Source organism: Zootoca vivipara, chromosome 10 (genome assembly GCF_965207765.1).
Source record: "Zootoca vivipara chromosome 10, rZooViv2.hap1.1, whole genome shotgun sequence".
Classification (NCBI taxonomy): Eukaryota; Metazoa; Chordata; class Lepidosauria; order Squamata; family Lacertidae; genus Zootoca; species Zootoca vivipara.
The window spans coordinates 20191114-20218473 of record NC_142593.1 but is presented as its reverse complement, the minus strand read 5'-3'; the positions used below and the strand labels follow the sequence as shown (position 1 = coordinate 20218473).

At 41.6% G+C, this 27360-nt stretch overlaps 2 protein-coding genes across 4 annotated transcripts in view; one reads left to right on the top strand and one right to left on the bottom strand.

Annotated features, from left to right (window-relative positions):
• The first annotated feature begins 1002 nt into the window (after positions 1-1002).
• Positions 1003-18786, top strand: DCP2 (decapping mRNA 2). Its single transcript, XM_035099858.3, has 11 exons — positions 1003-1248; positions 4468-4619; positions 6557-6684; positions 7051-7149; positions 8050-8202; positions 9256-9368; positions 9503-9613; positions 13937-14069; positions 14352-14453; positions 15138-15189; positions 17372-18786. Exons 1-11 carry the CDS (start codon positions 1196-1198, stop codon positions 17527-17529), a joined length of 1254 nt encoding a protein of 417 aa, XP_034955749.2. The 5' UTR covers positions 1003-1195; the 3' UTR covers positions 17530-18786.
• Positions 18787-23025: 4239 nt separating this feature from the next.
• MCC (MCC regulator of Wnt signaling pathway) overlaps positions 23026-27360 on the bottom strand; it is a 203847-nt gene continuing 199512 nt past the window's right edge. For all 3 annotated transcript variants that reach the window (XM_035099855.3, XM_035099856.3, XM_035099857.3), the window contains one exon: positions 23026-27271. In XM_035099855.3, the coding sequence (XP_034955746.2) occupies positions 27091-27271 (181 nt within the window). In that variant the 3' untranslated portion in view covers positions 23026-27090. The remainder of the gene's footprint in view (positions 27272-27360) is intronic.

The window sequence follows — 27360 nt, the reverse complement described above, 5'->3', positions numbered from 1 at the left end:
CCCCCAGAGGAGGAGAAAAGAAGAGGGAACGACAGGGAAGAGAGGGCCCCACCACCACCCTCAACCCAGGTGAAAGGGTAGAAACCTCCCCCCCTCCAGAGGGAAACCCCCCGACCCCCAGATGGCCACCACACTGCCGCCACTACAGCGACCACCACACCAACGGCCCCCCCCCCCAAGGATAAAGAAAAGAGGAAAACAACTGAAAAATAAATAAAACCACTTTTTAATTTTAGGATTAGGAATTAATGGGGGTCCTTGTCACAACAGCGGCTCGATGAGGGGTCCTCTAGAAAATTTTGTTGGGAACCCCTGCTTTGAGTGATCTAGCTTTATATGCGGAGCTCTGGAAGTATCAGAAAATGCATTCGCATTATGGCACAGCTTCAGCAAATGGGCTTCGATATTCTCACGCTATCTATCCCAGGCCTTAAGACGTGCGTAAAGTCGTAGAAATCAACGGAGCTGGACGGGCCCAACCCCTATGGAGGGGCTGAGAATTACCCACGAAGCTCAGATCACAAGCTGATAAGGAGTTGGCTGGTTTTGAGAAATTTATCTCTTATCTACCCATATCCCCTGAGCATGTGCAGAGCGCGCAAGGGGGAGAGCTTCCGTGTTACGGGGTGTGACTGCCAGGCGGGTTTGAGCCCCGGCGGCTCTCATTTTGGAAATGACGCACGAATTGCCCCTCGAAAGCTCCGCCCCCTAATTTTTATTTATTTATTTATTTATTTATTTAAAAACCAACAACACTGATATATTTATTTATTTTTTAACGCGGAGCTTTAACGTTTCTTTCGTTTCCCTGGGTGCTGAACCCTTCCTCCTTCCTCTTTCGTCGCCCCGCCCGTCGCTCATGATCGTTCGCCGACTTGATTGGCTATCTCCGCTGTCCGTTTGAGCAGCGGGCAAGCCGATTAGCCCATTCCTTTCCTTTCGCAGCGGCGGTTGGTTGAGAGAAGCAAGGATCCTTGCCTATCGTCCCGCCCCCTGCCTCGCGCCTCTCTTTACCAGAGACAGAGACGATTGGCTCGCTGGCACCCTCTCCTCCTTCCTACGGGACGGAAACGGCGTAGTCCCGCCTCCACCGCCTCGTTTCGTTTCCCCTTTCGCTCCCCCCCCACACTTTTAAGGTCCGTCTCGCGCGGCGCAGTGGGCCCCGCTGAGTCGGGATGAGCCGCGCTGCTTCCCCATGGAGACCAAGCGGGCCGAGATTCCCAGCGGCGTCCTGGACGACCTGTGCAGGTATTAACGCCTCCGCCCCCACCAGCGGGGAGGCGGCCGGCTGTGGGGAAGGGCCGGAGCTAGTCCTCCCGGGGGTCAGCAGCAGCCGAAGCCCCTTCTTCCTCCTCCTGTGGGAGCTGGCGGAGAGGCGGCCGCCCTTCAGGCGGGACCGGAGAGACACAGAGAGACACCGCGTCGCCTTCCCTCAGTTAAAAGTCCCGCCAGGCTTAGAATCCCGCGGCTCAGAATTGCCCAGAAATTGGTGGTGCCGGTTAATTAGCTATAAGCCAAAGTGGCGGGGAGGGAGAGGGAGTCGTTGGTTGTATAGGCGGCTTTAAAGTGCGCGCGCTCTTACGACGCGTGTCTCTGTGTGCGAGACTATATATACACACAATATATATATATATGCGCAATGCACAGATATATATTGAACGTAGCGCTGAATATATGCACAAATACACACGCACGCACACACAAAAGTATATATTGAACGTAGCACTGAAATGATGCAAATTCTTGTGGGTTAGGGTTAAGGAAATGTGTCGCCCACAGCAGTTGATTGATTGATTGATTTTCTATACCGCCCTTCACTTGAAGATCACATACACACAAAAAAAACATTCCCAAGTTTTAAAATGGAAAGTTCCTGCCACTATGAAGTTATGAAATGAAAATTAGGTAGTCATTTTACAGCACAAGTCAGTATAGCTACTGTTTTTGAAGTAACATCCACAATGTGTTTTGACAATAGGTGGTTTTGTAAATAGTTTTATTAGACTTTTGGCGTTATTGTATTGTACACATAGCACATGCAGCTTGATGGAACTATTATACCTCAGCAGCTATAACTTTCAGTTTAGCCTGCTGCCACCCTGTGCGTCTTTTCCAGTGTACAGTCATACCTCTGGTTGCGTTTGCTTCATGTTGCGGATTTTCGGGTTGCAAATGCCACATGCGCAGAAGTGACCTGCGCTCTATCGTGCACATGTGCAGAAGCGCTCTATCGCACTTCGCGCACGCGCAGTTGCAACACTCTACTTACAGACTTTGTGGGGTGTGACCGGCACCCCGAAACGGATTGCATTCGTAAGTAGAGGTACCACTGTAGTCCTATGCATGTTTATCATATATATATATGAAAAATGTTTTCCAAGTCCGTTTTGTGGATTCCCGGGAGCATTATGGCATATCGTCCAATATTTGTGAAAAAAGAGATGTCCTATTTAATTTCCCTCCTTCCATGGCATTTTTAACTGTGATGGGGCAATTTTGAAGGATCCTTTTAGGAAGCGGGCATGTTGGACTTGGTAGAGGTTAACTTGCTGTTACCTCCAAGTCAAATTCCACCCCCATTTCCCCTTTTTAGGTCTAGTGTCAAAAGGAAACAAGCAGCTTTAAAACACCCAGATCTGGCATCTGGCCACTGCTTTCTATTGCTGCTGTTCAGACATAGTATGAGGGCAGTGCACATGTGCAGATCTCAACCACTACTGTTGCTTTTGTGTGTGTGTGCGTGGGGGGGGGGATCCCTCTAAAAAGCAGAAACACAATTTTTAGATACACTGTAGGAATCCAGTTTTGCCCCCATTTAGTGGTTCTGTATGGAGGATACCGGTACTTTGTTTACTAACAGGATAGAAGTCAGAGGGAGAACTCATCCACAAAGTATTGAAATGTAATGAGATGGTGTGGAAGGTGAGAGAGGAGGGTAGAGAGGCAAGAGAGAATATCAAAGGGACTGCTCTGGGAATGCTGCTTTTACTAAGTAGGGCTGCCAGCTTATTTATCAGTTTTGGAAAACACACTGAAATGTGGAGAAAAAGTAGACAATGCTTTTCACATCATTTTGCTTTCATACCATTTACTTAATGTTTGTATGTTAAGGCAATGTCAAAGGGAGAGGAGCCAGTAAAAGATATCAGCTATTCCTCATCATCCTGGCATGTGCCTGTAAATGTATTCTGTGCTCCCAGCCTGGTATTTCCCAGCAAATTTACTGAGTTCTTGCTACCCAGAAGAATGCTAAACAATCCAGGATCAGTTATTAAATTCCAAAATTAACATCTTTGCTAACACCTGTCTGTTGTACAATAATGATTTCTCAATGATCTAATATTATTAAGTGAGATGAGAAGCCCCAGGCATGCAAAAATTAAATATATGGCAATTATTGTCAGATTCAACCTGTTAGGTGTGATACAAGTGTGTTACATGATGCTTAGACTTCATAAATTTGGGGTTCTTCCTCCTAAGGCGGGTACACCTGTTTCAGTCTAAAATACTTTCTGGTCTCCCATGCTGTATTTGAGATAGGAAACTGAGCTTGAGAAAATATGGCATGTCAGAAGGAATTCTGTACAAACTCTATGCCCTACCTAGTCCTTATTTTACCCATCGAGTTGCATTGAACAGTGTCATGAGGGTTGAAGGGCAACAACAATTACTTTGTGTAAGTAAGAAGTCCAGCCATGAAAAAAATCAACAGATTCATGTCAGACTTGGAGGTGGTAGGTGACTTGGAGGTGGTGGCCAATTTGAATTATTTTACCCTGGCTTTTTAAACCAGGTCCATTGCTAGGGCAAAAGGAGGACACACAAAGTAAGAACCATAATGGCCATAAGGAAGGCATTTACACAAGTAATGCAAGACTGTTGAACGTCTTCACTTAGATGCCTATACTAGCTTTTAGGAGGGTTTGCAAGGCACATCTTTTTCATTTGGCCTTAGTTCATTAGTTTTTGTTGCTAGATTTATCTTAGTTTTGCATTGTATTTTTATCTGTTATTAGCAGTCATTGTAATACACTTTAAGTTATGAAAAGGAAGTATACAAGTGTATTAAGTAAAATTTTAAAAAGTATTGTCAAATATTACAAACATCCTGACAATTCCTGCATTTTTATAACCCCCTCAAAGCTTTCAGGTGAAGTTCATGGCGGTGGTGCTAAATCATGGAGAGCTGAAAGCATGTGAGGGTCCTATGTAAACCGTAGTATTTACTCATTTGCATGAAGCTTAAGGATTCTAATCTCATGATGGCTGGTGGGAGTTTGTCACTAAAATGTCCCAGATCTTGAATACATGTCTTGAAACCTATGTGTGGCTTCTTTTTAAATATGTGTGGTCCTTTTCAAATAAACCTTTTTGACTTTGCGTTTGCTGTTTTTGTAATTTAGGAGTTCTTTTTGTTTCAGGTGTTTCAGTGGCTAGTTCTTAAAATTATTTTCCCTCTCCCAACAGTCGATTTATTCTGCACATTCCCAGCGAGGAACGGGACAATGCCATCCGAGTGTGTTTTCAGATTGAGCTTGCCCATTGGTTTTACTTGGATTTCTACATGCAGAACACACCAGGATTACCTCAGTGTGGGATAAGAGATTTTGCTAAAGCTGATATCCTTTCTGTATTACTATGTCTTTTTGTAGTCTGAACTATGTGTGGTGAAACTGTGTTCATGAGTGGAAGCTGCCTCATACTGAGAACAGACTATTATTCTTATTCTTATTTGCCCAATTAGCTCACTATTGTCTACACTGACTGGCATCTGCTCTCCAGAGTTTCAGATAAAAGTCTTTCTCAGCCCTACCTAGAGATGTCAGGTGCCCTGCCAATTTATCTGTGCCACGAGACACTTGAGAGTAAGCTCTTTTGAAATCATTGGGATTAAGTTTTAAGGCAAGGGGTCTCCAGAATTGGAATTTATGAAGTGCTTCACAGTAAGCACTGTTGCAAGTATTTATGTGTGCTTTCTGTTGTTATTATTTTTTAAAATATGTTTATTACACAGTTTCTACCGGTATGTGTTTGGAGGTGGGAATGGCACAGAATTTCACTCCTTGTTAGTGCAGAATGGGCTATCCTTTCTACAGAAATGAATGGGGAAATTGGTTTGTGCAGGAGTGCCCTTTGTTAGAATGCATGCACAGCTCTGGATTGGAGTTATTACAAGCAGATTCTGTTGATTTTTGTGGTTCCTGTTGCTATGTAATGAATGCATGTAAAACTGGAAAATGCCAATCATCAGCTCATGCTTTTTCTGTGGTGGGGGTAGCATGCATTTTAAAATTACTTAAAGCTGTTGTTTCTCACCTGCTTGACCACAGCCAATTATTAGGCTTCTTACTGCTGCATGCCAGTCTCTTAGGCAGAGACTTTTAAAAAGAAGAGCCATGATTTATATACTCCTTTTAGACTGCAAAATTCACAAAGTGGTTGATGCTGTAACATTAAAATCCATTTATAGGACAGGCTAAGTGCGCTTCTGGGGCATATGGTACTCTCAGCAGTGCCCAATCTAAGGAACGCAGTTGCCATGCAGGGAAATACGATAGAGCAGAACCCTCCCAACCCACAGAGACAATCCAGATGGAATATTCCTCTGCCCATCTACTTGCATAGGTCATCAAGAAGGGAAACAAAGCAGTTTTCTGACCCAAAAGCTGACTGAGATTAATCTATAACCTACTTCGTCCTAGAGAGTGTGCTGTTGGACTGTTTGGCCACTGTGATAACAGAATGGTAGACTAGATGGGCCTTTCGCCTGACAGGATTCAGTGATGATTTCTCGAACTGGGCCTCATGACTGCCCCTTCAGGGCATCAGGAACACATCCTACCCTAAAGGACACTGGTCAGCTTGTACTGCTAGCTCTTTAGCCATGCCATGTTTCTGACCCTTTCCCCTTTCACAGCTTAGGCTGTGTAGTTTTAAAGACTAGTGCCCTGGTTGCCAGTTTACACATATACTGTATAGCTTTAAGGTGGTGGGGGTGGTGAAGTATGTGTTTCAAATACTGTATGTGTTTCAAACTATGAAAGCATCCCTATGCAAGCTTAGAGTGTCTCAAGATTCTTAACAGGCAACAAGGCAAGTGACTTAACATACATTGGTATCTCAACTTACGAACGACTCAACCGAATTTTTCGACTTACGAATGGGGCTAATGGCCGCACGCTTACGAATGTCTCGACATCTGAAAGGAAACCGAGGCAGTTTTAGATAGGGTTGCTTCGACTTACGAATTTTCCGTTTCCAATGCATTCCTATGGGAAATTGTGTTTCCAATGACGTTTTTCGACTTACGAAGGTGCCTTCGGAACGGATTAAATTTGTAAGTCGAGGCACCACTGTATAAGGTTTCCCCCCCAATTATTCCCATGACAGTTCTTAAGAAAAACCAAACCACTGGTGTTAAAGTTCTGTGGTGTGAAGGTTCCCTCATTAATGTCAGTGATTATGATTTGCTGGAGACAGAGAAAGAAAGGAAACATATGATTTGAGGAGTGAAAATGTGTGTCCTGGTGCAGTGAATTTCCTTGACTTCCTATACTTTTCAGTCATTGCCCTTTTTTACTGCCTCAAGGTGAAGATGTGCAGAGGGTTTTAGATGAATGGAAAGAGTACAAAATGGGAGTGCCAACCTATGGTGCCATTATTCTCGATGAGAGCCTTGAAAATGTAAGTGTGAAACTGATCTGAAGGATTTCTTTTTATGTCTCGGAAAATGGAATTAATATTGATTTAGATTTTAACATTAAAATCAACTTACTCAAGTGCGACTATTTCAAAACCTAAACAATACCTTTTTATGTAAATACTAGTTTTATAATTTAATAATATATATCGCTTGATATTATTTCCCTCACTGTAAGAGAAGAATGTGTGCCGGATTTTCTTCTTTCTCAACCATTTGTTTTGGTGTATCATTCTTGTAAATATGAAACTTTCCCAATCTCACTGGTGCTTAACACAATTTGACGCCCTCCAACTACTTCTCTTCTAAGTGCTTAATTATGTCTTGAATTGACTGCTTTAATTTTGCAGGTGCTGCTGGTCCAGGGTTATTTAGCAAAGTCTGGCTGGGGATTTCCAAAAGGGAAAGTGAATAAAGAGGAAGCTCCACACGACTGTGCTGCTAGAGAGGTGACTGAGTTGCTTTTATGCTCAAAATGATGTCTCTGACATGTTCCCATGTGCCTCAAGTGCATGTACCATATTAGTGTTTTTCTGTCAGGTGGCGATTTTTCTGTCCCCTGATATGACAAACGTGGATATAACTTTTTACGTTGTTGTTGCTGCCATTTCCTATGCATTCATTGACATTCAGTTCAATACTATTGTACATGTACACAGTTATGTAAGAATTACTTTAAATGGAGGTATTAATGCTGTTTAGTTTATATATTGGACATACTTTATGCCAAGTGGCATAAGATAGGGAAACTGGTTGTTGTAGGGCAAGGCTTGCTTTATGGACAGCCTCCTTGATTGCTCTTCCTGCTATGTAACCAATTTCCCTTTCTCAACATAAAATATAAACTTGTTGTGCTTTTCTGGTGAAAGACAAAGTAAGCATACAGGATCGCAATGCATGTCATCTTAAGTAACTTCTCCCAATGGGTTTTTGAGTTGTTTGCTGTCATTTTTTTAAAAAAATGGCTTTTCACATTTTAGTACTGCAAGTGAGAGACAACAGGGGGAATTCTATAATCCCCTACCTGGGTAAATATTCTGTGGAATTAAATATGAAGCATGAAAAAGATTTTAAATCCACACATGGCATTATCTGTGTTAAGATTTTCTATATTGCCAATGTAATAAATAGGTTATAGTTCTTCTCTTGAATAAAATTGTATGAATTCTGATCCTCGCCGCTCGGTGATGGCAGCAGACCGGAAGTCCTGTATTTTCACTCATATATAGTTCCCCAAGTGAAGACTATTAGTCAACTTTTTCATTACTTTGAGCTATAAAGTGAAATAACTAGTTATACAGCAGTTAAAATGCAAATTAATTTTTTTACTCTGGCCTGTGTATTTTCAGGTATTTGAAGAAACTGGTTTTGATATTAAAGATTACATCAATAAAGATGACTATATTGAATTGCGAATAAATGATCAGCTGGCACGCTTGTACATCATTCCAGGAATTCCAAAGGACACAAAATTTAATCCCAAAACAAGGAGAGAGATTCGGGTAAATAGACTTACATGCATGGTTTTTGTTTTTTGTAAGGTCTGATCAAATTATTGGGTATTGAGAAAATGATTTATGCAGGACTAAAGCTATGGTCAAATGTCCTAAGGATTCCTTCCTTCTCTAGTGCACCGTTCTGGCATGCAGGACACCAGCATCATATTGTTGTCTTGTAGAGTCACATGGAAGTATTCATTTTGTAACAGCGAATGCATGTTGTTTTCTCATGATATATTACTTGTATGCCCCATTTTTGACTTTCATTGCTCATTGGGCCTGCTTTCATGAAGTCCAAGCCCTGGGGTTGGGGGGAACCTGATTCCATAGGTACTTTGCACAGTTTGAAAACTGTAGGCAAAGAACATAGAAGAGGGTCAAGGCAACATACATATTAGGTGTGATCTGCAGTCTAAATGGTCTGGTTTGCACATAACACTAAACCACGGCCTGGCATTATGTGTGAACCAAGCCTTTCAGCTTAACTTTTATTACCTAAGGATAAAGGTTGCCAGTTAAACAAGTTTTGTAGTTGGTTTATAAACCTTAGTTAACAATTACCATAACTTAGTGTTATGTATAAATCTGGATGTCCTTAACCATGGTTAAGATGTCTTCACGGTCCAAAAACTACAGAACCCTGGGTGAGGAGTGGCAACAAAATCATGATTGCTCTTAAGGCTTAGCTGCTCTCTATTCTGTGATGTATTAAACCAAAGTTTGTCTGCCAGACACCTCAGCTTTAACCATGGCTTACTAATTATGGTTAACATTATCTACAGTTAACACTAACCATGGTTTAGTGTTATGTTTGAACCAGATGAACATCTAGGAAGAAATTGTGGTATATTGAGCGTTTTTTGGCAGTTAAAGGGGGTGTATTCTGAGTTTTCTGTTGTAGGTGGGTGTGCAACATATAGAACTGAATTGTAATCAGTGAATTTCTAGTGATGGCAAAGCATGCTGTTTCCTGACTAGGTGCAATGTTATTTCAGATTGTTATCCCTGTCCATTATTTATGTGTACTATAAGGAATCTCTTTTTTTTGTGTTTCAGAACATTGAATGGTTCTCAATTGACAAATTGCCTTGCCATAGAAATGATATGACTCCGAAGTCCAAGTTGGGTTTGGCACCTAACAAGTTTTTCATGACCATTCCCTTCATCAGGTGTGTTCAGGATGAGAGAGAGAAAAAACAGTCCTTTATATTTCACTTTTGTGTTGAGGAGATTTTTATTTTTGTGTTCTAAAATTTGCCCTAAGAAGCTGGATGTTGCTGACCCAATATTACCTTCTCCACAGACCACTGAGAGACTGGCTTTCTCGGCGGTATGGAGATTCTTCTGATAGTGACAATGGATTCTCATCAACGAGTAGTAGCACACCACCTAAACCCAACATGGAAAAAATGAGGTAACAAACTAGCTCAATTTGAAATCTACCAGTAACCTTATAGCCATTATATCTAATTTTAATGAAATAAGTGATATTTCCTTGTGCAGATGAAACATTCTCTCCCTCTTGACCCCTAAATCTGTTCTGGGGTTCCCCCAACCCTCTGAAGTCAATTTGGGATTGGTGTGGTGTGTATAGGGGAGGAAAAGGAGGAACTCCCATTGTGAGAGTGGGATTTGTTCCATTTGTGCATTATTTTTTGAAATACATAATTTTTTTAGTGATTTTCCAAGATTGTTCCAATAGCAGCTTCATTATAACAATAACAATACCAATTTTATCCAATTAATACAATTATTAATACCAATTATTCAACTGTCAAATTATACAATTTAATTAAACTAGCCCCCTTGCATGCTTGAGTTGATTCTTTTACATTTTTCTGCATTCCAAAATTTTAATAATTTCCATTCAGATATAATAATCCCTTGTACAGTAGAACCTTGGTTTACGAACACCTCGGTTTATGAATTTTCGGTTTACGAACGCTGTGGACCCATCTGGAACGGATTAATTCACTTTCCATTACTTTCAATGGGAAAGTTTACTTCAGTTTATGAACGCTTCAGTTTATGAACAGACTTCCAGAACCAATTACACCCATGCTTCGGGTTAAGTACGCTTCAGGTTGAGTACTCTGCGGACCCGTCTGGAACGGATTAATCCACTTTCCATTACTTTCAATGGGAAAGTTCGCTTCAGTTTATGAACGCTTCAGTTTAAGTACTCTGTGGACCGTCTGGAACAGATTAATCCACTTTCCATTACTTTCAATGGGAAATTTTGCTTCAGTTTATGAACGCTTCAGTTTATGAACAGACTTCCGGAACCAATTGTGTTCATAAACAGAGGTACCACGGTATAACAATTACTGTACAATCTTGTGATTTCTATTTGCGTTGGTATGATTGATAATTTATAAAGTTTCAAATGAGGAACTTTAGCTGTAATCCTTATTCTTTCCTGCATGTGACAGTTTTCTCCTTGATGTTATCCCATCCATATATGGTGGTGTAGCCTTCATTCCTGTTGATGTTTCCCATCATGCCCCAGGAGAAGCTGTTATCTCAGTTTCCAAAAGTCCCTGCATCGCTTCATCCCATGATTCGGCTTCTAGTAAACAAGCCATCTTCACCATTTTTCCAGCCTAGGAAGAATGGTTTGAATCCAGACTGCAGATAGTTAATCCAAAAACTTCTATTCCCGCAGCTGGTAGACTCCTTTGCTCCCTACTGCTGATTTATGGCCAATTATCTCAAATACATTCCTTTGGATAATGGAGGTTAGGGAGGATTTTGCTCTATGTTTCAAAGCATAGCATTCTCCCCACTTCCCTCTCAGTTCCTTTCGTTCACACACACAATTCCTATTTTGTTAAATTCCATATTATATTCCAATTTCTTCCGTCCTCACTTGTGTAGATATTTTTAATAAAACTTGCATTCCGTGGAGGGTTGCCGTATCATAAAGGTAGAGAAAAACTTTAAAGAAGCAAACTGTGGGCTCCCCTCCCTCCATTGTCTCTTTCACCGAATGAAATATCCCAGTCCAAACTTTTTACATCCTTGTTGCTGGGTTCTTTTTGCAGTTTCATATCTCATGTCTCTGGCACGCGCCTGTAGTTTACACCAATTAGAATCCAATTAACAGGATAATCTGTGCTTCCAGGAATGGGGTAGGATGGGGGGTGTCACGGCAGTCAGAGTGCTCCATGCACCCAGTGCCTTTGCATGCCCTCTCATTCCATGGGGAAGCGAGTGCCAGACTGCCGGGCAAACTGCAGGTGAGAGCCGGTACCTCTTTCAACCAAAGAGAAATGCAGATAATGAAATTCCCCATTGTTATTGGTATTGGGAGAGACTCCATTCCTGGTGCGCTGGAAACAGGAAGCCGCCATTTGTGAAATTATTTAGCTGAATACCACCCCAAACACTGTCCATACCACCTAAACGGAGTGAAAGAATGATGGAATGTTCCATAAATAATAATCTATTTTACAGAAGTGTTAACCAGTATAGATGTTATAGGAAAAAGACTTGCAGTACAATCCCATACATTTTTAACTCAAAGTAAAACCTATTACAGTGGTACCACTGGTTACGAACTTAATTCATTCCGAAGGGCTGTTCTTAACCTGAAACCGTTCTTAACATGAGGCACGCTTTTACTAATGGGACATCCCGCTGCTGCCGCACGACTTCTGCTCATATCCCAGGGCAAAGTTCGCAACCAGGAGCTCGTTACCCGAAGCATTCGTAAGGAGGATGGTACATAACATGGGGTTCCACTATATATGCAAAGGGCTTATTCTCAGGGAAAGTGTATGTGGATGCTGAGAGTACATAACTATCAGCATTAGCATTATCAACAGCAGTGATACTAATACATTTGGCATCGATGTAAGTGGTACTTCAGTTAGAACAGATTTGGCTGGTCCTTTCCCCGAAGGACTTACAGTCTAAACATAAGCAGAAGGAAGAAAATGGAGGAAGGGGTAAACAGTGCCATTATTTCAATATTTCAGCCTAGAACAGTAGGGTATCAGGACTAGGGAATTGTTCCAAAGACCCTCCAGAAAAGCTTTGAGGAAGGTTTTGAAAGAAGCAAGGGAGGCATAAGGAATAGCAAGGGCTGAGTCATTTCAGGGGACAGGAGATTTCTGAACCACTGAGCAGTGTGGATCAAGAAGAGTGAAAGGATGTGTTGGGCTGTTAAGACAGAAGTACTAGGTAGTTCTATGGCTATAGGACTGCAGTCTTGACGACCTAAATTAAGACTGGTTATAGCTTGTTGCTTGGCAAGACATCAGTGAAAGTATTTGAAAGCAGCACATTCTTGAGTTGCCGTACCAATAATTAGGGGTGACTGAACTGGTGTTTGATAAACTGACATATGAAATGTAGCAGCCTTCAGAATTCTGAATCAAATGGCAGTCTACAAATCAAACAGAACCACAGGCAAGTTCACCTACAGTTTATTGCAAGTGCTGAATATGTATGAATGTGTAGTAGTTTAAAATACTGCCAGGTACTGCTGTATGCTTTTTATCATGGGTATTCAATAAATGCATTGAATTGCAGGAAAACTTTATTCAGTGATGTGGCTTTTTGGTTCACTGGCCCTTTCTTTTCCCCTGGGACACAAATTTAACAAACAATGTTTACATGCAGGCTTTTCAGTTCCATATTGGAAAGAGACACCTGCAATAAATCTCATACTGTCTTTGCTTTAAACCAGGGGTCAGCAAACTTTTTCAACAGGGGGCCAGTCCACTGTCCCTCAGACCTTGTGGGGGGCCGGACTATATTTTGGAAAAAAATGAACGAATTCCTCTGCCCCACAAAGAACACAGAGATGCATTTTAAATAAAAGGACACATTCTACTCATGTAGAAACACCAGGCAGGCCCCACAAATAACCCAGAGATGCATTTTAAATAAAAGGACACATTCTACTCATGTAAAAACATGCTGCTTCCTGGACTGTCTGCGGGCCGGATTTAGAAGGCGATTGGGCCGCATCCGGCCCCCGGGCCTTAGTTTGGGGACCCCTGCTTTAAACCAACACTTGGTTCCAGACATATGAGAATGGACCCTTTTGTATGGACAGTGGAGCAATGTGCCTGCCTCTGTGATGTGCTGATGATGTGGCAAAATAATGTAATGAACATAATGGTAAAATTTCCACAAGCCTAACTTGGTCACACCTTTGTAGAGATGAAAAGATTGTGGAATTGGCCACACATGCCCTGGGACCTGCTGGTGAAGGGAAGGTAATACATTGAATAATATACTATGCATCTCTCATTACTTGGTATGCACTGTAGTTGACATCCCTACTGATCCACGATGTGTGTAGTAGAATTGCAACATGTAAATGATCAGTGAACCCTTAGTTGCTCCATTGCCATTGGCATCATTTGATGAGTGCTGTTCAATGAAATTTTCCTAGTGCAGTGATGTCCCCCCCCTGTTAATTGCTATCAAGGCAGGTGACCCCCCTCCCTGGCACTGTATTGTACCTGCATTGACAAGCAATGAATCTGAGTGGACTGAGAATCATGCATTTGTCAACAGCAAGCGCCACTTTGCAGTGCCTTTGAAACAAGCAGTAATGCCCTAAAGAGGAAATCTACAACATACTGTCGCAATGGTTAATTGGCAAATATAGTCTCATGTAGGGAATACCTAAGCAGTTCGAGTTAAAGCTGTTGTGATCATAATCTGCTGTTGATCTTTTCTAAAGAAGCCCCCTGCTCCCTCCTTTTTTTTGATGGATTAGATCCAAACTCCATTATAGCCAGCCAGTGGTTACAGATGGTCCTTCAGGAGACCAGTGGACGAAACAAAGGCAGTTGCAGCAACAGAAGCCATATATCAATCATTTTGAGACGTCTGATGCGTTAAAACTAAAGGTTAGTTTCTTTTTAATACATTTTTGTGCTAGCTCAAATTCTGTGAAACTTGGTTTTCTGTGTACATGAAGCATTTTAACTTTCAAACTTCACAAGCTTGTGTCTCTAGGGAATAAGTCTGTATATATCAATCGGAGAATTACTAAGCATATGCACAGTACTTTAATCATCTGCAATATAGTTATCAAATTCCATTCAGTTTAATATATGCATAAGCATACAGTATGCGGCCATGGATTTTTAACTTCAGTTCCTTCTTTTTCTTTGTGTTTGTTTGCTCAGAACCCACGTAGCAATGGTAGAAAGCAATACCAAGACACTCCCAATCAAAAGAAGAAAACTAACGGAATGCAAAGTCAGCCAGCTAAACAGAACCAAACTTTGGTAAGTTGTTTAATGGTAAATAAGAAGTGTAAAGAACACTGACTGGTCAGCAGTGCTGTAGAATCAGAGGGGATCAAGAAGATTGCAGTGATAGTTGGAGCTGCAGGTGCCCTCACAGTGCCCTCGCGGCATGAGACAGGTTATAGACAGATAAAACGTTGGCTTGGATACGGTCAGCTTCTGGGCTTTTGCTGCTCTTGAGACCTGTCCCAGATTTTGGCTGGGTTTAAAAAGGAAGTGGGGGAGTGTCCTCTCGTAACTTTATTTGGATTTGCCCAGTAGTTGAGAAGAGTTTCTTGTGCTTCCCCTTGGTAAACTGCCACTCGAAAGTAATCCTGGGGAGGATGGCAAAAGTTGTAACAGATTCATGTGTGGCTCAGTTAGCTAGAAAAGAATGCAAAGTAATGGGGGGTATGAGTTGCCACAGGACATACATATGCTTTCAGATTTCTGTTTGTGGTGAAAGACCATTGGGTTGTGGTAACCTTCCATGAAGTTAGTTTGGCCTGCAAAAGAGATTCTTCTTTGTAGCTTTCAAGGTATAGCAACCTAATTCTGCAGTTTTAAATATATCTATGTGGTAAGAGGCATCTCTTCTGCACTCTTCATCCATTGCTAGATACATGTAAAACAAAACTCAAACTAATACAAAACTCAAACTCATACATTTCTCTTCTTAACCAGAAATGTGAAAAGAAGTTGCATCCCAGGAGACTTCAAGATAATTTTGAAACAGGTAAGTATGTGTATGCTACATTCTGAAGTTAGCACTTTTGCTGGTTATTTTTCACTGTGCATTGTATCTTAAGCAACACATGACGCCCTGGTTCAGTTGTAACTATCTCAAGCCACTTAACCCATGGTATATAGGGCCAGGCAGTAGCCAGGAGTGCTTGCTAACCAGGATACAATACATGCTGGTTTCATATCTTAGTTGGCAACTAGGAAACTTCCGCCCCACCAAGAACTGCATTTCCTTTGGGGTCATGTTTTAAGGCAGGCATCCCCAAACTGCGGCCTTCCAGATGTTTTGGCCTACAACTCCCATGATCCCTAGCTAAGAGGACCAGTGGTCAGGGATTATGGGAATTGTAGTCCAAAACATCTGGAGGGCTGAAGTTTGGGGATGCCTGTTTTAAGGGATGCTTGCTGGTAGTGGACCTAGTCAGAGTCACCCACCTTCGTAGTGGTGATCTTGAGAGTCTCTTCAGCGACCCTCTCTCATACATACATACATACAGCCCTCTCTCTCTCTCTCACACACACACCCATCCACAAACACTTCCCTAGTGTTAATTATTAACTGGGGGTTAGGACACACTCCCCCACCCTTCATACCATCTACACATTTTCTCCACTTCATTATTATAAATCCTAACCCTTTGTGGGGGAAGGGGGGAATTCTCATGCAGTTTGCTAGGAAAGATCTAACCCAGGGGTCCCCAGACTACGGCCCGGGGGCCGGATGCGGCCCAATTGGCCTGCCAATCCGGCCCGCGACGACCCCTGCCGCCCGCTCTTACGGCGCGCAGCGCGGCAGCGCTCTTCCGGGTTGGGAAAAAAGCGCCGAAAATCCTTTGTGCGCATGCGTATGGGCCTCTCCCGACCCGGAAGAGGTCATTTCTGGTGCACTTCCGGGTCGGGGGAGGCCCATACGCATGCGCACAACGGATTTTCGGCGCTTTTTCCACCCTGGAAGCGCGCCGCCGCGCCAGTAAGCGCCTGTGCGCATGCGCACGCACTCGCCGGCCCGCACAGGCGCGCGCTCCCCCATCCTCCGGCCCACCGCACGATCGGCGCGGTGGGAACCGGCCCAAACGCCGGTAAGTCTGGGGACCCCTGATCTAACCCTTCCTATTTACTGCAATTCCAGTGAACCCCTGCACCATTTATTTATTTATTTATTTAAAAGCCTCCCATTGTTCCTATCACACTGAAGCCCTACATGCAAATTGCAGAAGAAATAGTACCTCCTGATTCTTTGTAGGTACTGGGTCTTTTTGTCCTATAAAACTACTGAAGTAAAAACGACATGTCTTAATTCAGGGGTCCCCAGACTTACCGGCGTTTGGGCCGGTTCCCACCGCGCCGATCGTGCGGTGGGCCGGAGGATGGGGGAGCGCGCGCCTGTGCGGGCCGGCGAGTGCGTGCGCATGCGCACAGGCGCTTACTGGCGCGGCGGCGCGCTTCCAGGGTGGAAAAAGCGCCGAAAATCCGTTGTGCGCATGCGTATGGGCCTCCCCCGACCCGGAAGTGCACCAGAAATGACCTCTTCCGGGTCGGGAGAGGCCCATACGCATGCGCACAAAGGATTTTCGGCGCTTTTTTCCCAACCCGGAAGAGCGCTGCCGCGCTGCGCGCCGTAAGAGCGGGCGGCAGGGGTCGTCGCGGGCCGGATTGGCAGGCCAATTGGGCCGCATCCGGCCCCCGGGCCGTAGTCTGGGGACCCCTGTCTTAATTCATAGCTTGGATGTGGGAAATTTTGGTAGTGGAGACCAATTGTATGTGAACTACTATCGTTCAGAATGTCACGTGTTGAACCTCGACCCATGATCACATCCTGATTCAGTTTATCTGCAGTATGCAAGAGTCACTTGTGCAACCAGAGTGTTCTACAAATGTCTGTGTGAAGGAAGATATATATGTTACTGATTTTTTTCTAGGTTTCTCTGACAGTCTTTTTGGCTAAAAGGCAGTATATAAATGCTATAAATAAATAACTTCAAATGTAGATTGTTTCAAGTGTTCTTTCCTGCAAACCTGTTTTAACTTAACAGTTTTTTAATGAATAAGTGGCCAAATAATTTGAAACTCTCTTTAGTAATCTGTATGTACTGTTCTTTTTTAATCTGAATAGTAAGATTATTTCCGACACTTGCCACTGCTAAATAATTTGTTTTATCTTTCTTTAAATCCAGAAGCAGCATATGACATGTGTTGTGTCAATGAAGACCAGCTCTTAGAACATGGACAATCAGGGTCATGCAATGGCCACTGCAAATTCACTTTCTCCTCACGAGCTTTTCTGAGCTTCAAGTTTGACCATGACGCTATCATGAAAAGTTTTGACCTTTGATGGTTGTTCATTTGCACAAGTCTGCCACAGACCTGGTGCAAAGTAGCTGAGCAGGTTTCTTAAATCCAGCCTTTACCCTTTCTCAGGTTTAAAAGCAATGCAGGGACCTAGTGATGGGCTGGAAGGCTTCTCATCGCAATATGGGAGTAACACCATTACAGTGTTGCACTTTAAATGCAGTATAGCTTTTACCTGCAGAGGGGAAAAATGTTTTCCAGTGTTTCATTTGCTAGTTCCCAACTATGCATTAGAGGGCATTTTTTTGCTGTGTGTTTAGAAGTATTTTATTTAGCCCTAGTGCTATACTAACCTCTTAAGTGTTTAGATTTGCTCTGATGTACAATAATTCTTTTGTTTCCAGTATGTCACAACAGGGTGGCAACCGACATGAAACTTCTGAGGACACACCTGTTTTGTATTCTGGATATAGTTTTGACCTCTTGTGACTTTGTATGCTAAAAGGCAAATTTCTCTTTTTGCTAGTTCAGGATCCTCCTCCCTCGGATCTTCTGGTTTTTGAAACTAGTTTCTTCCGTTTGATTCTCTTTTGCACTGTACCAGGTTTTTTTTAAGGCATGTTTTAAAATGGTAATGGTATCATGAAAAGCTGAATTCTGCTCAAAAATTGTCTCTCCCCTCCTCTCCAGTTCCAGTAGGATTGGGTGGTGGTGTTCAGCCATGGTAAACCTGGTTTTCTTGGTCTGATTTTGCTGTTTCTACCATTTTGTAATAACAGCAACTAGTTTGAATATGCAGCATGTTAAAATGTGGATTTAGGGGGGGATAATTTTACTGTATAGAATGTAAACTAGCCTTTTTAAAGTACTGCGAGGAGAGAATTCAAAGCATGTTCAGGACAGCACATGACATTCAACCTAATGAATTTTGTTTTGTCATTGTACTGTTTTATTCTATTCTGCTATATTTTTACCAATATCTTTCTGGTTCAACATTGAGTTTGGTGTCAACACAATAGCTGCAACAGTTTTAACATTTTAACAAGAATGCAGCAAGGAGTGCAAGAGAAAGGCATTTAAGTTTTTATTTTAACAAAATGTACAGATTGCTTAATCTAAAAAAAAATGGTTTACAAAACGACGTCCCATGATTGTTCTGAAGGCATGACTGTGAACATACCTTACCTACAGAGCTGCTGCTGAATTTCTCTCTCTCCACATCCTGCCTTTACCTTGGCACTGTAGAAGAGCTTGTAATAAGTGTTTGGGATTTCAAAAGTCAAACTTCCAGCCTACCTGGGTTAAAGTTTGGGAACTGTGTAAACCAGGCATCCCCAAACTGCGGCCCTCCAAATGTTTTGGCCTACAACTCCCATGATCCCTAGCTAACAGGACCAGTGGTCGGGGAAGATGGGAATTGTAGTCCAAAACATCTGGAGGGCCGAAGTTTGGGGATGCCTGGTGTAAACCATTTATAATTTCGCATAGTGCCTCTTCTCTTGCAAAATCTGTATAATCTCCCTTGCTGAAGGACTGTCAAGGAAAGTATAAACTTTGTGAGTCTCCATTTTGCCTGGGAAAGAAGCTCAAATTAACTTCCAAGTAAATCAGGTTTTATTTACAGGCCATTTTAAATATTGTTGAGTGACAGATTTGCATAGTTACATACCTGCCAGCCACATCCATAATTTATTCAAATTAGCAAATTCACTGGATCTGCTAATCTGTTAAGGCAGTTGAAAGGTTGGTGATGGACGGAGACACCACTTTCCCCCTGTCCACCTCTATTTCGAGGGGAAATTTTTGGTCAGTATTTAGTGCAGTTTGACTTTCTATAGCAATAAAAGTGCCTAACTTGCTAACTTCTCGTTCATGGCAAATTGCATTTTCAGACTGCTTGTGCCAATCTTCTTCTGATATGTAGCTTGATTTCCCAGGAATATTACTCTTTATGCTGTTTCCTTTTTGGTACACCATGGAACTCTGGCACAGTTATGTGAATTACAGATATGAAATGAATTCCTTTCTGACAAACACTTAAATCACTGTACTAGCAGTGAGACAAAAGTGAAACAGCTTTGTGTTCAGAGTGTGCAAGTTCTGCCCTAACGTCTGGATAGGCGAAGTGTAGCTTCCATTTTGCAATTCTTTAGCAAAGACAGTGTCAAGCTTCTTCATGGATAACTTCCCAGAAGCTATAAAAGACTAACTTGGGTTTGTTAAATCTAGCCTTAAAATGGGTTGCAAGTAAACATCGTAAATATGCAATAATTTTCACTTTTACAAGGTACCATGTTTCATAAAGTTGTGTTCCTTAATTTAATTATCATGTATTAAGAGTGTCTGGAAATAACTGTTTTATGGATTCCTGGGTGTCCTGCACTGTGAACATTTCAGGTTGTTTACTTTTAATTTGTTTGTATGGTATGAGTTTTTTTGTTTTGCTTGCAAAGTGTTTAAATGAATCTTTTTATACGCGTGTATTCCAAAGTCCAGGCATATGGTTTACATAGATTTCTGTAAAACAATGAAGAAAAGGCAATTTGGGAATTGTGAATTTTTGTTTCTCTGTGGGCATTTTAAAAGATGGGGGAATATATGATATGTGAATGGATTTGAGATAATCTTTATGGAAAGATCGAACTGCTTGAATGTTGACTGCTGGTCTGATGTGCTTGAGGAGATGCAACAAATTCTGTGCTGCACCTAATTGCATTACTTGTCTGATCCTTTTGAGGTCAAATTATTTCTGCTACAAAAGCAAAGGATGCTCAGCAGACAAAAGACTTTAAAAAGGATTCTTGGGACTGCATACTGAGTTTTTGGACAATGGTTTTGTATAAATGTATGTGTGTCTATGAGTTGCTTAGTGAAGCTTTAATTTATAGCTACTCTGTTTTGTTTTGTTTTTGGTGGCTCATAAAGTCTGTGATTTCCGCTAGACTTGTGTGCTGTTGAAAGCTTTGTATTCAATATCTGAGCTTGAGAAAGCAGAATTGAGGAGAAAGGAGCAGTTTTAACATTTTGCTGCACTACACTTTTCCAGGGGTTAAGTTGGTCTTTAGGCTCAAATATTTGTGTGCTAAGGTTAGCAGTTTGCTTTGCAGAATTGGAGTACTAAATACTGGTAATACAACTGTGGCAAAAATTCCTCTGATTTTAGTTGAATTTTGGGGATGTTTTGCATGGTTGGTTGCAGGAAAAGAGCAGCAAAATTTTGCACAGTGGCCCATGGCTCCTATCAAGCTTGTGATGTACAACCACGTATTAGTGCTGGAGATTTATGAAAGGGCCCTTAGAGCAGCTTCTGACATGAAGCTTGGTATTTGACAGCTGGTGATTCTCCTTGTTCCTTCCATTTCTGTCCCATCTGAAACGGAACTGCCAGTTGCAAATGTTCTGAGTCTGGAAGCTTGTGAGTTTTTCTTAGCTGGCCATGCAGAGGTTATGAATGTTCCTCTGCAGCCCAAGAAGTCTGAGCATAGCTGTTATGGTAGTTCTTAATTGTGAAACATGCAATTCAGGTTTTCTTTCTCACAGTTCCTTACACTAGAGTGCTTACGTGTGACAATAATTTACTGTGCACTGTGAAGGCATCCTTACAGGGAAGTTAGCTATTACTGAAATCTTGGTATACTCTTTAAACATATGTAGCTATATCTTTTTCACAAAGGGAAAGATAAATAGGCTTAAAACCTTACTTTTTGCAGTACAGTGGTACCTCGGTTTGCGACTGCAATCCGTTCTGTGGAGGCGGTCACTTGCTGAAGCGGTCGCTCCCCAGAGGCACGCTTCTGCGCACGTACGCGCTGCGCAGGTCGCATCTGCGCATGCGACGCCGCGGAACCCGGATGTAAACACTTCCAGGTCCACAGCGGTCGCTCGCGCAGAGGTAGACGTAAACCGAGGTTTGACTGTAAGCACTGACTGATGCAATATGGCTTGTATGCATATATATTCCGCATGCATTTATGGTTGCTTTTATTTTTTGATAAGAACAGTGGAAAAAATAACCTCTCCTTAATTTGTTATTGTCAGGATCACGAAAATCCTAGTGTCCTGCCTGGTTTTGAACTCTTCAACCAGTTTTTTTTAAAAAAATATTTAATCTTTTTTGACAACGATCCAAGGAGCCACATGGCCCATTCTGTGCATTTGTGTATTTAAGTAGGGTTGGAACTGATTTCTCCCCTTCCACCCCCCTTTCCCCCCCTTTTAAGCAGTAGCATTTTATGGTATGTAACAAATAACTGCTTTTAAAATGGGAGAAGTGAAAAACAATCTTGTTGCGCTCTACAAAAGCAGCTCTTTGGATTCTTTGCTGCTGTGGTTTAAATAACTTAATGAAATCTGTAACTGTGGTATAAACTATTAGAACTGTGCTTGGAAATGATGTACAGGTTGCTGTTTTAAGTTGATTGAACGGACCAATGTTATTAAAAAAGTGACATTTAATTTGTGTCATTAATGAAGCATAGATCACATCAAGAAAGGAATGTACATTTTACAAATATTTCTAAAACTACAAATATTTTATATAAAGGATCAATGATGCTACCTTTCATAATGACTGTAGCCACAGTATTCAACTACAGGCTTCTTCTTGGCCAAAATTGGTTCATTCTTTCAAGCTGAACAATTTTAACGTAACTAAACGTTCTCTGAAATAAATTATACTTTAACAGCCTGAAAATGTGTGTTTAAATAGTAGGATTGTTCACTGCTATGTTTTGTGAAAAATGGCATTGCTACAGAAGGGTGTGCTTTTGATAGGAGGAGGTGTGCATTCGGCAATGACCTAATCTGACAACTTGTGTTATTTCAAAATACTTTAATGTACAGTGATTTGCAGCCTAGCTTTAAAGAAGAGATAGTAACAAGTCGTTCTTCATAATTTGTGAAAGGCGGAGAGCAGTGGACTAGGTATGTATTGCTTTATTTGTTATAGGCTAGATAATATAGGTTACTTTTTCACTAAGTTAACATGGTTTGAGATTGGTCTATTAAAAAAGTACACTGTTATGTGCTAAGTAAGCTAATGTGTTTATTTTTATGTTCATTGAACAGTTTGTTTTTACTTATTACTGCTTTTATATTATAAAAATGCTTACTAGTAAGTTTTGGACTTCTAGATAACTTGAAATGTAATTATTGTTCTGAACTGCAAAATACAGCTGGGTCATGCCTACAATACTGATGTATAAAACATTGCGACTGGTGTCGTTGCCCCTAGGTAACAGTGTACGAATTGTCAAGAGAAAGTATTTTTCTGAAAATTTGTGGAATTGCACTTGGAGCCCACAAAACATGAAAACATAGCATAAAAGAATTGCCATGTGAGTTGTGTACATTTTTCCATTTGTCATTAAAACAGTTAATTTTCATGTTTTCATATAAACAAATGGAAAGCGCTTTATTGTGCAAGCAGTGAGAAGGGTTCACACAATGATATATAAAATAAGAACTAGGAAAGCATTTTCCTGCCAAGAAGCAGTGACTCTATAACCTTTGATAGAAAAGGCCATGCCAGAAGGCTTAATGATATTTGCATTAGAAATTTATTCAGAATATAAGAACATTTGTAAAAGTATTATAAATGCCTCTGTATAAATAAATGCAGTTTGTACAAGTCTATATCAAATAAAACAAGGTAGCTATTTTACAGCTGCTAAAGAACTAAAACTGTAGTTTCCCATGAAAAATGCAAATATAAACAGCAAAGCAATACTGACATTTAATGCAAAATTATATGTGCTTTGTAAATAACTAACAGTAACATTCAAGCTGGTGTAAAAGGTTTTTTTATACCTTAACTGGAAAATAACATGTTTAGAACATGTTCCATGCAACATATGACAAACTCATCGACTTCTAGAAACCTGTTCTAATAATACAACTCAACATGTCACATTTAGACAAAAAGGACTGAATAATTGACTAGATTTGTCTTTAAAACAATCACTTCCGTGTAACAATGGAATGGATAGTTCTGGAAGTTTTGCTTAGCATGACAATACATAGCACACACACGTCAGGTCTGCCTGAGGTCTTGGGCACAGAGATGGTTTTTAAAAACAGTTGCATGACTGAATTTTTGGTATTTCGTCTTGAGTGGCAGTAACAGATTTTTGCTTTCAACCTAAACACCTTGAACTCTATACTGGCAGTAGCCCGTGTCTGCTTTTTTTGATCATTCTAGCTGCTGATTATGTTCCCTATGAAGAAGTGACTGCTTGTTGAAGGAAGCATCTGCTAGGCGGGAGAGCTGCTTCCCACCACAGAAACATAACCAAAGCTTAAATTTAATAGACCACCCCTCCTGTGGAAGGTTCAACATACTCACAAAAAATGTTGTTCATGCTTTAAAGTAGCATTCTTGCAATATTGTCCTAAAACAAATGGATCTATATTTTCCTGCCAATAATCTCTTAAGTGTTTGGTGGTGGGTGGGACGGTTTCCCACCACTTTGCCCCAACCAAGTACAGTTGTAGCTTGGTTTTCGAACAGAATCCGTTCTGGAAGTTCGCATCGGGTGTCGGCTTCCAAAAAACATTCACAAACCGGAACACTCCCGGGTTTGTGGCGTTCAAGAACCAAGGTACAACTGTAATCAATTTTGGTAAAGCAGACAGTTCTGGTTATTGAAACATAGCTACACTCCCCTGCAAGTGAAATTGGGGAGTACAGCACACATGCATGAATGCAGTCAATCCTGCAGGAAAGACAGATACAGTTTATCACACCTATTTCTTAGTTAGATGAGAAGGTTGTTAGCTGCCCATTTGCACCAGAAATCAAGAATTAAAACTTATAAGGTAGTGGGCAGGTATCTTGCCTAATAACTGTGGCTCAAGCTCTGGGCATTTAATATATAAAACCAGAGTAGGGGCAGCAGTCTTAGTCCAATAAACAATTGGTACATATTGGGGACAGATGTTTTACTTTAAAGCTGGAACTTGTAAAATAGGAAAGTGGTCTTATGAAAACCTAGAACATGCCCCAATGAATTGGTGGGGGGACAAAGCTAAGAAAATATTAAAGGATGGGACAGAAGGGAGTCTCGGTGCTCAGAGTCCTTGAAAAATCCACCAGGGTTGGTAGCAAAGCGTGCCTCTAATATAAACATCCTTCAGGATTGAAGAGGAATGTATACATTCTATAAATACCTGGAAAGGTGCAGGTAGGAAGCACTACATGTATTTTCCAGGAGGCATTCAGGTCAGCTGAACTGGCCACACACACCCATGCACCACATAGCTTCTTTAATCAGAAAGGCTGGTTCTGTAAGATGTTTAAGCACTGAACATAAGAAAACTGGTTAGTGGGAGGGTTTAAGAAAGGTACCCCATACTGTATAGATGATGGACAGAAAAGGTTTGGGGCCTCTTTGGAGATGATCTAAAGAAATAAGACCTGAACTGAAATCCACCGAGATTCTATTGCTCCTGCACCATCAACTCATTTAACAGATCTTATTCAAGACAATACAGATCACAGTTACCAACTAGCCTCGAAGATGTCACTGCTTATCCTTTAAACATGCTAAGGTGAAGGAGTCGCTCTTGGACCAGAAGGTCCAGTTTGGGTAGCAGTGACCATAGCTGAAAGGTCTTTCCCCCTGGAGTTGGACAACCAAGGCCTCCTGGACCAGAATTAAGTGTTATACCTTGTCCTCTCCAAATCTTAACTTAGGGTGGCATTAATTCATTTGGAGAAACATTAACATAGTTTGCATGTAAACTGAATTTTGCTTAAGGAAAGCCCATTAGGATGAAGGGCAAAAGATGACCAAAACTGTCCCTCTACTATACAGCTTGCCACATGGATAGATGTGCTATATCGGAAAACAACAATGCAGCAGACGGACAACAAATCAGGTATAAATGAGAGTTAAACATGCATTACTTAACATTAATTTTCACATATTTGCCCTCTTCCTGAATGCTAAATCTTAAAAATATGGACAGACAAGACAAGACAAAACAAAACCTCCGTAGATCAGTGGTTGCCAAACTTGACCCTCCCAACTGTTTTGGGATGGGACTACATTTCCCATCATCCCTGGCCACTGGTCCTGTTAGCTAGGGATGGTGCGAGTTGTAGTCCAAAAACAGCTGAAGGGCCAAGTTTGGCCACCACTGCCGTAGATGCACCTGGACATTCCACCCCCTTAGTTTGAACAGGTAAAATACCACAACACAGAAGAGAAACGGCAGCAGAAATCCCAAAACCTGTCCAGAAAAGCACATGATCTGCTACAGTGAAATTATGTGGAAGGACTTGGGACTTGGCTGCTTAGAGAATCAGTCCAAGGGGGGGGGGGACATATAAAGAGCAAGGCACCATAGAGTTGCTTGTGCCGCAGCTGACACTCCTCCCTTGATTCCCAGGATGTTTGCCTAGACTCCCTCTTCCTGCCACCAATGAGTTATTGCTGCAATTATGTCTAGAGAAGAACAGAGGCTAGAATATTAAAGATAGGTTTTAAAAGTTATACAAAGAACTGACGTAAGGCAACCTGTTGCACTCCCACTGATAACGCTGGGTTTTGCAGGGCCAAACTAGCATCATAATAGCACTTTTGCAAGTGACTTCATACAGCTTTTCAGGGAGCACCACCCTACATTCATTTGATTAGGCACATTCTTCTTTACAACCTAAACCATGTTCAGCCTCGGAACTTGATGATTTGATTATGCCGACACTGTACAGCAACTGCATCTACTCCCATTTTAGGGTGTGTGTGTACAATTTTGTACCACCTCTACCTGGATCGGAAAAACAGTTGGCTTGCCTGCTTTCATTCCGCTGGTATGTCTAGAAGAGAGAGGTTCAAATGGCAAAGCACCCTCCTGTTAGATGGAGGGTGTCAGGCACTGGGTCAGCATATTCAAAGCTCCTTTGAATTTCCTCTTCCTTTTGAAATACTACTTCCCATTTAAAATCTCACTTGGCAGCACTAGCTGCACACATGCAGAGCTGGTTGGCTCCAGTCTCCTGGAGAGGAAAGAGTCACAGTACTTCTTCCTTAGATGTGTCTTGCGGGGCTATGGTAATGTTTGCTTGGGCTTAATCTGCGGCCAGAGGCTAACTACAAATAAATGTCTGGCTCTCCCCTTAGTAAGTGCCTGATCATTTCTACTGAAGAGAAGGAGCCAGAGGAGATGGGATAGAGAGAATTGCTACCCATTCAAATGAAACCTACCTGTCCCATGGCCTTTAAACATTCCCTCAAAAAATGCAAGGGACTCAAACGAATGTTCTCGATGCATAAGAACAGTAGGGTGTTTGTGACCGTAAATTTGGAGGAAGGAAAAGGGAAATTTTGTGTGTGTGTGGGGGGGAAGTTACATAGAACATTGATAAACTGATACATTAACCATCAGGCACTATCTGATATGCACAGCCATCCAAAGCCTTACTTAAATTTTTGGCTCCTCCAGATGGCTATATATTGCCAAAGTCATAACTCCTCTTTTTGAGGCACTGACCTCCACCTTTCCCAGATCCGCCTGTGTGTTCACCACCTAAATGAGTCTTTCCAGGAGACAAATTTGCAACGCACATGGATTCTTTTCAAAATAAAAAAATCTTCCCCTCTACTTAAAGTGACGTTTCATTGGTATGGGGCCTCGAGTTCTCCTCTTCTAGCAAGGCAATTCTTTGTTTGAGCATTCTCACTTGGGTCTCGTGCCTTTCAACCATCGCCATCATTTGGGATTCCAGTTTCTTCAGCTTGTTTTGATGCTTCTTCTTTGCTTTCTCATAGGCAGCCACAAGGTTACTGTTGGAAAACAAGCAGCAACAGGTCATTCTGGGGTGTTTCATGTGAGAATCTCAAATCCACATCTTAGATGCAGATATCTGTTATTT

Coding starts and splice junctions, on each gene's coding strand:
- DCP2 (XM_035099858.3), top strand. CDS start 1,196: ATGGAGACCAAGCGGGCCGAGATTCCCAGCGGCGTCCTGGACGACCTG. Junction 1,249..4,467: donor GTCCTGGACGACCTGTGCAG/GTATTAACGCCT, acceptor CTCTCCCAACAG/TCGATTTATTCTGCACATTC. Junction 4,620..6,556: donor AAGAGATTTTGCTAAAGCTG/ATATCCTTTCTG, acceptor GACTTCCTATAC/TTTTCAGTCATTGCCCTTTT.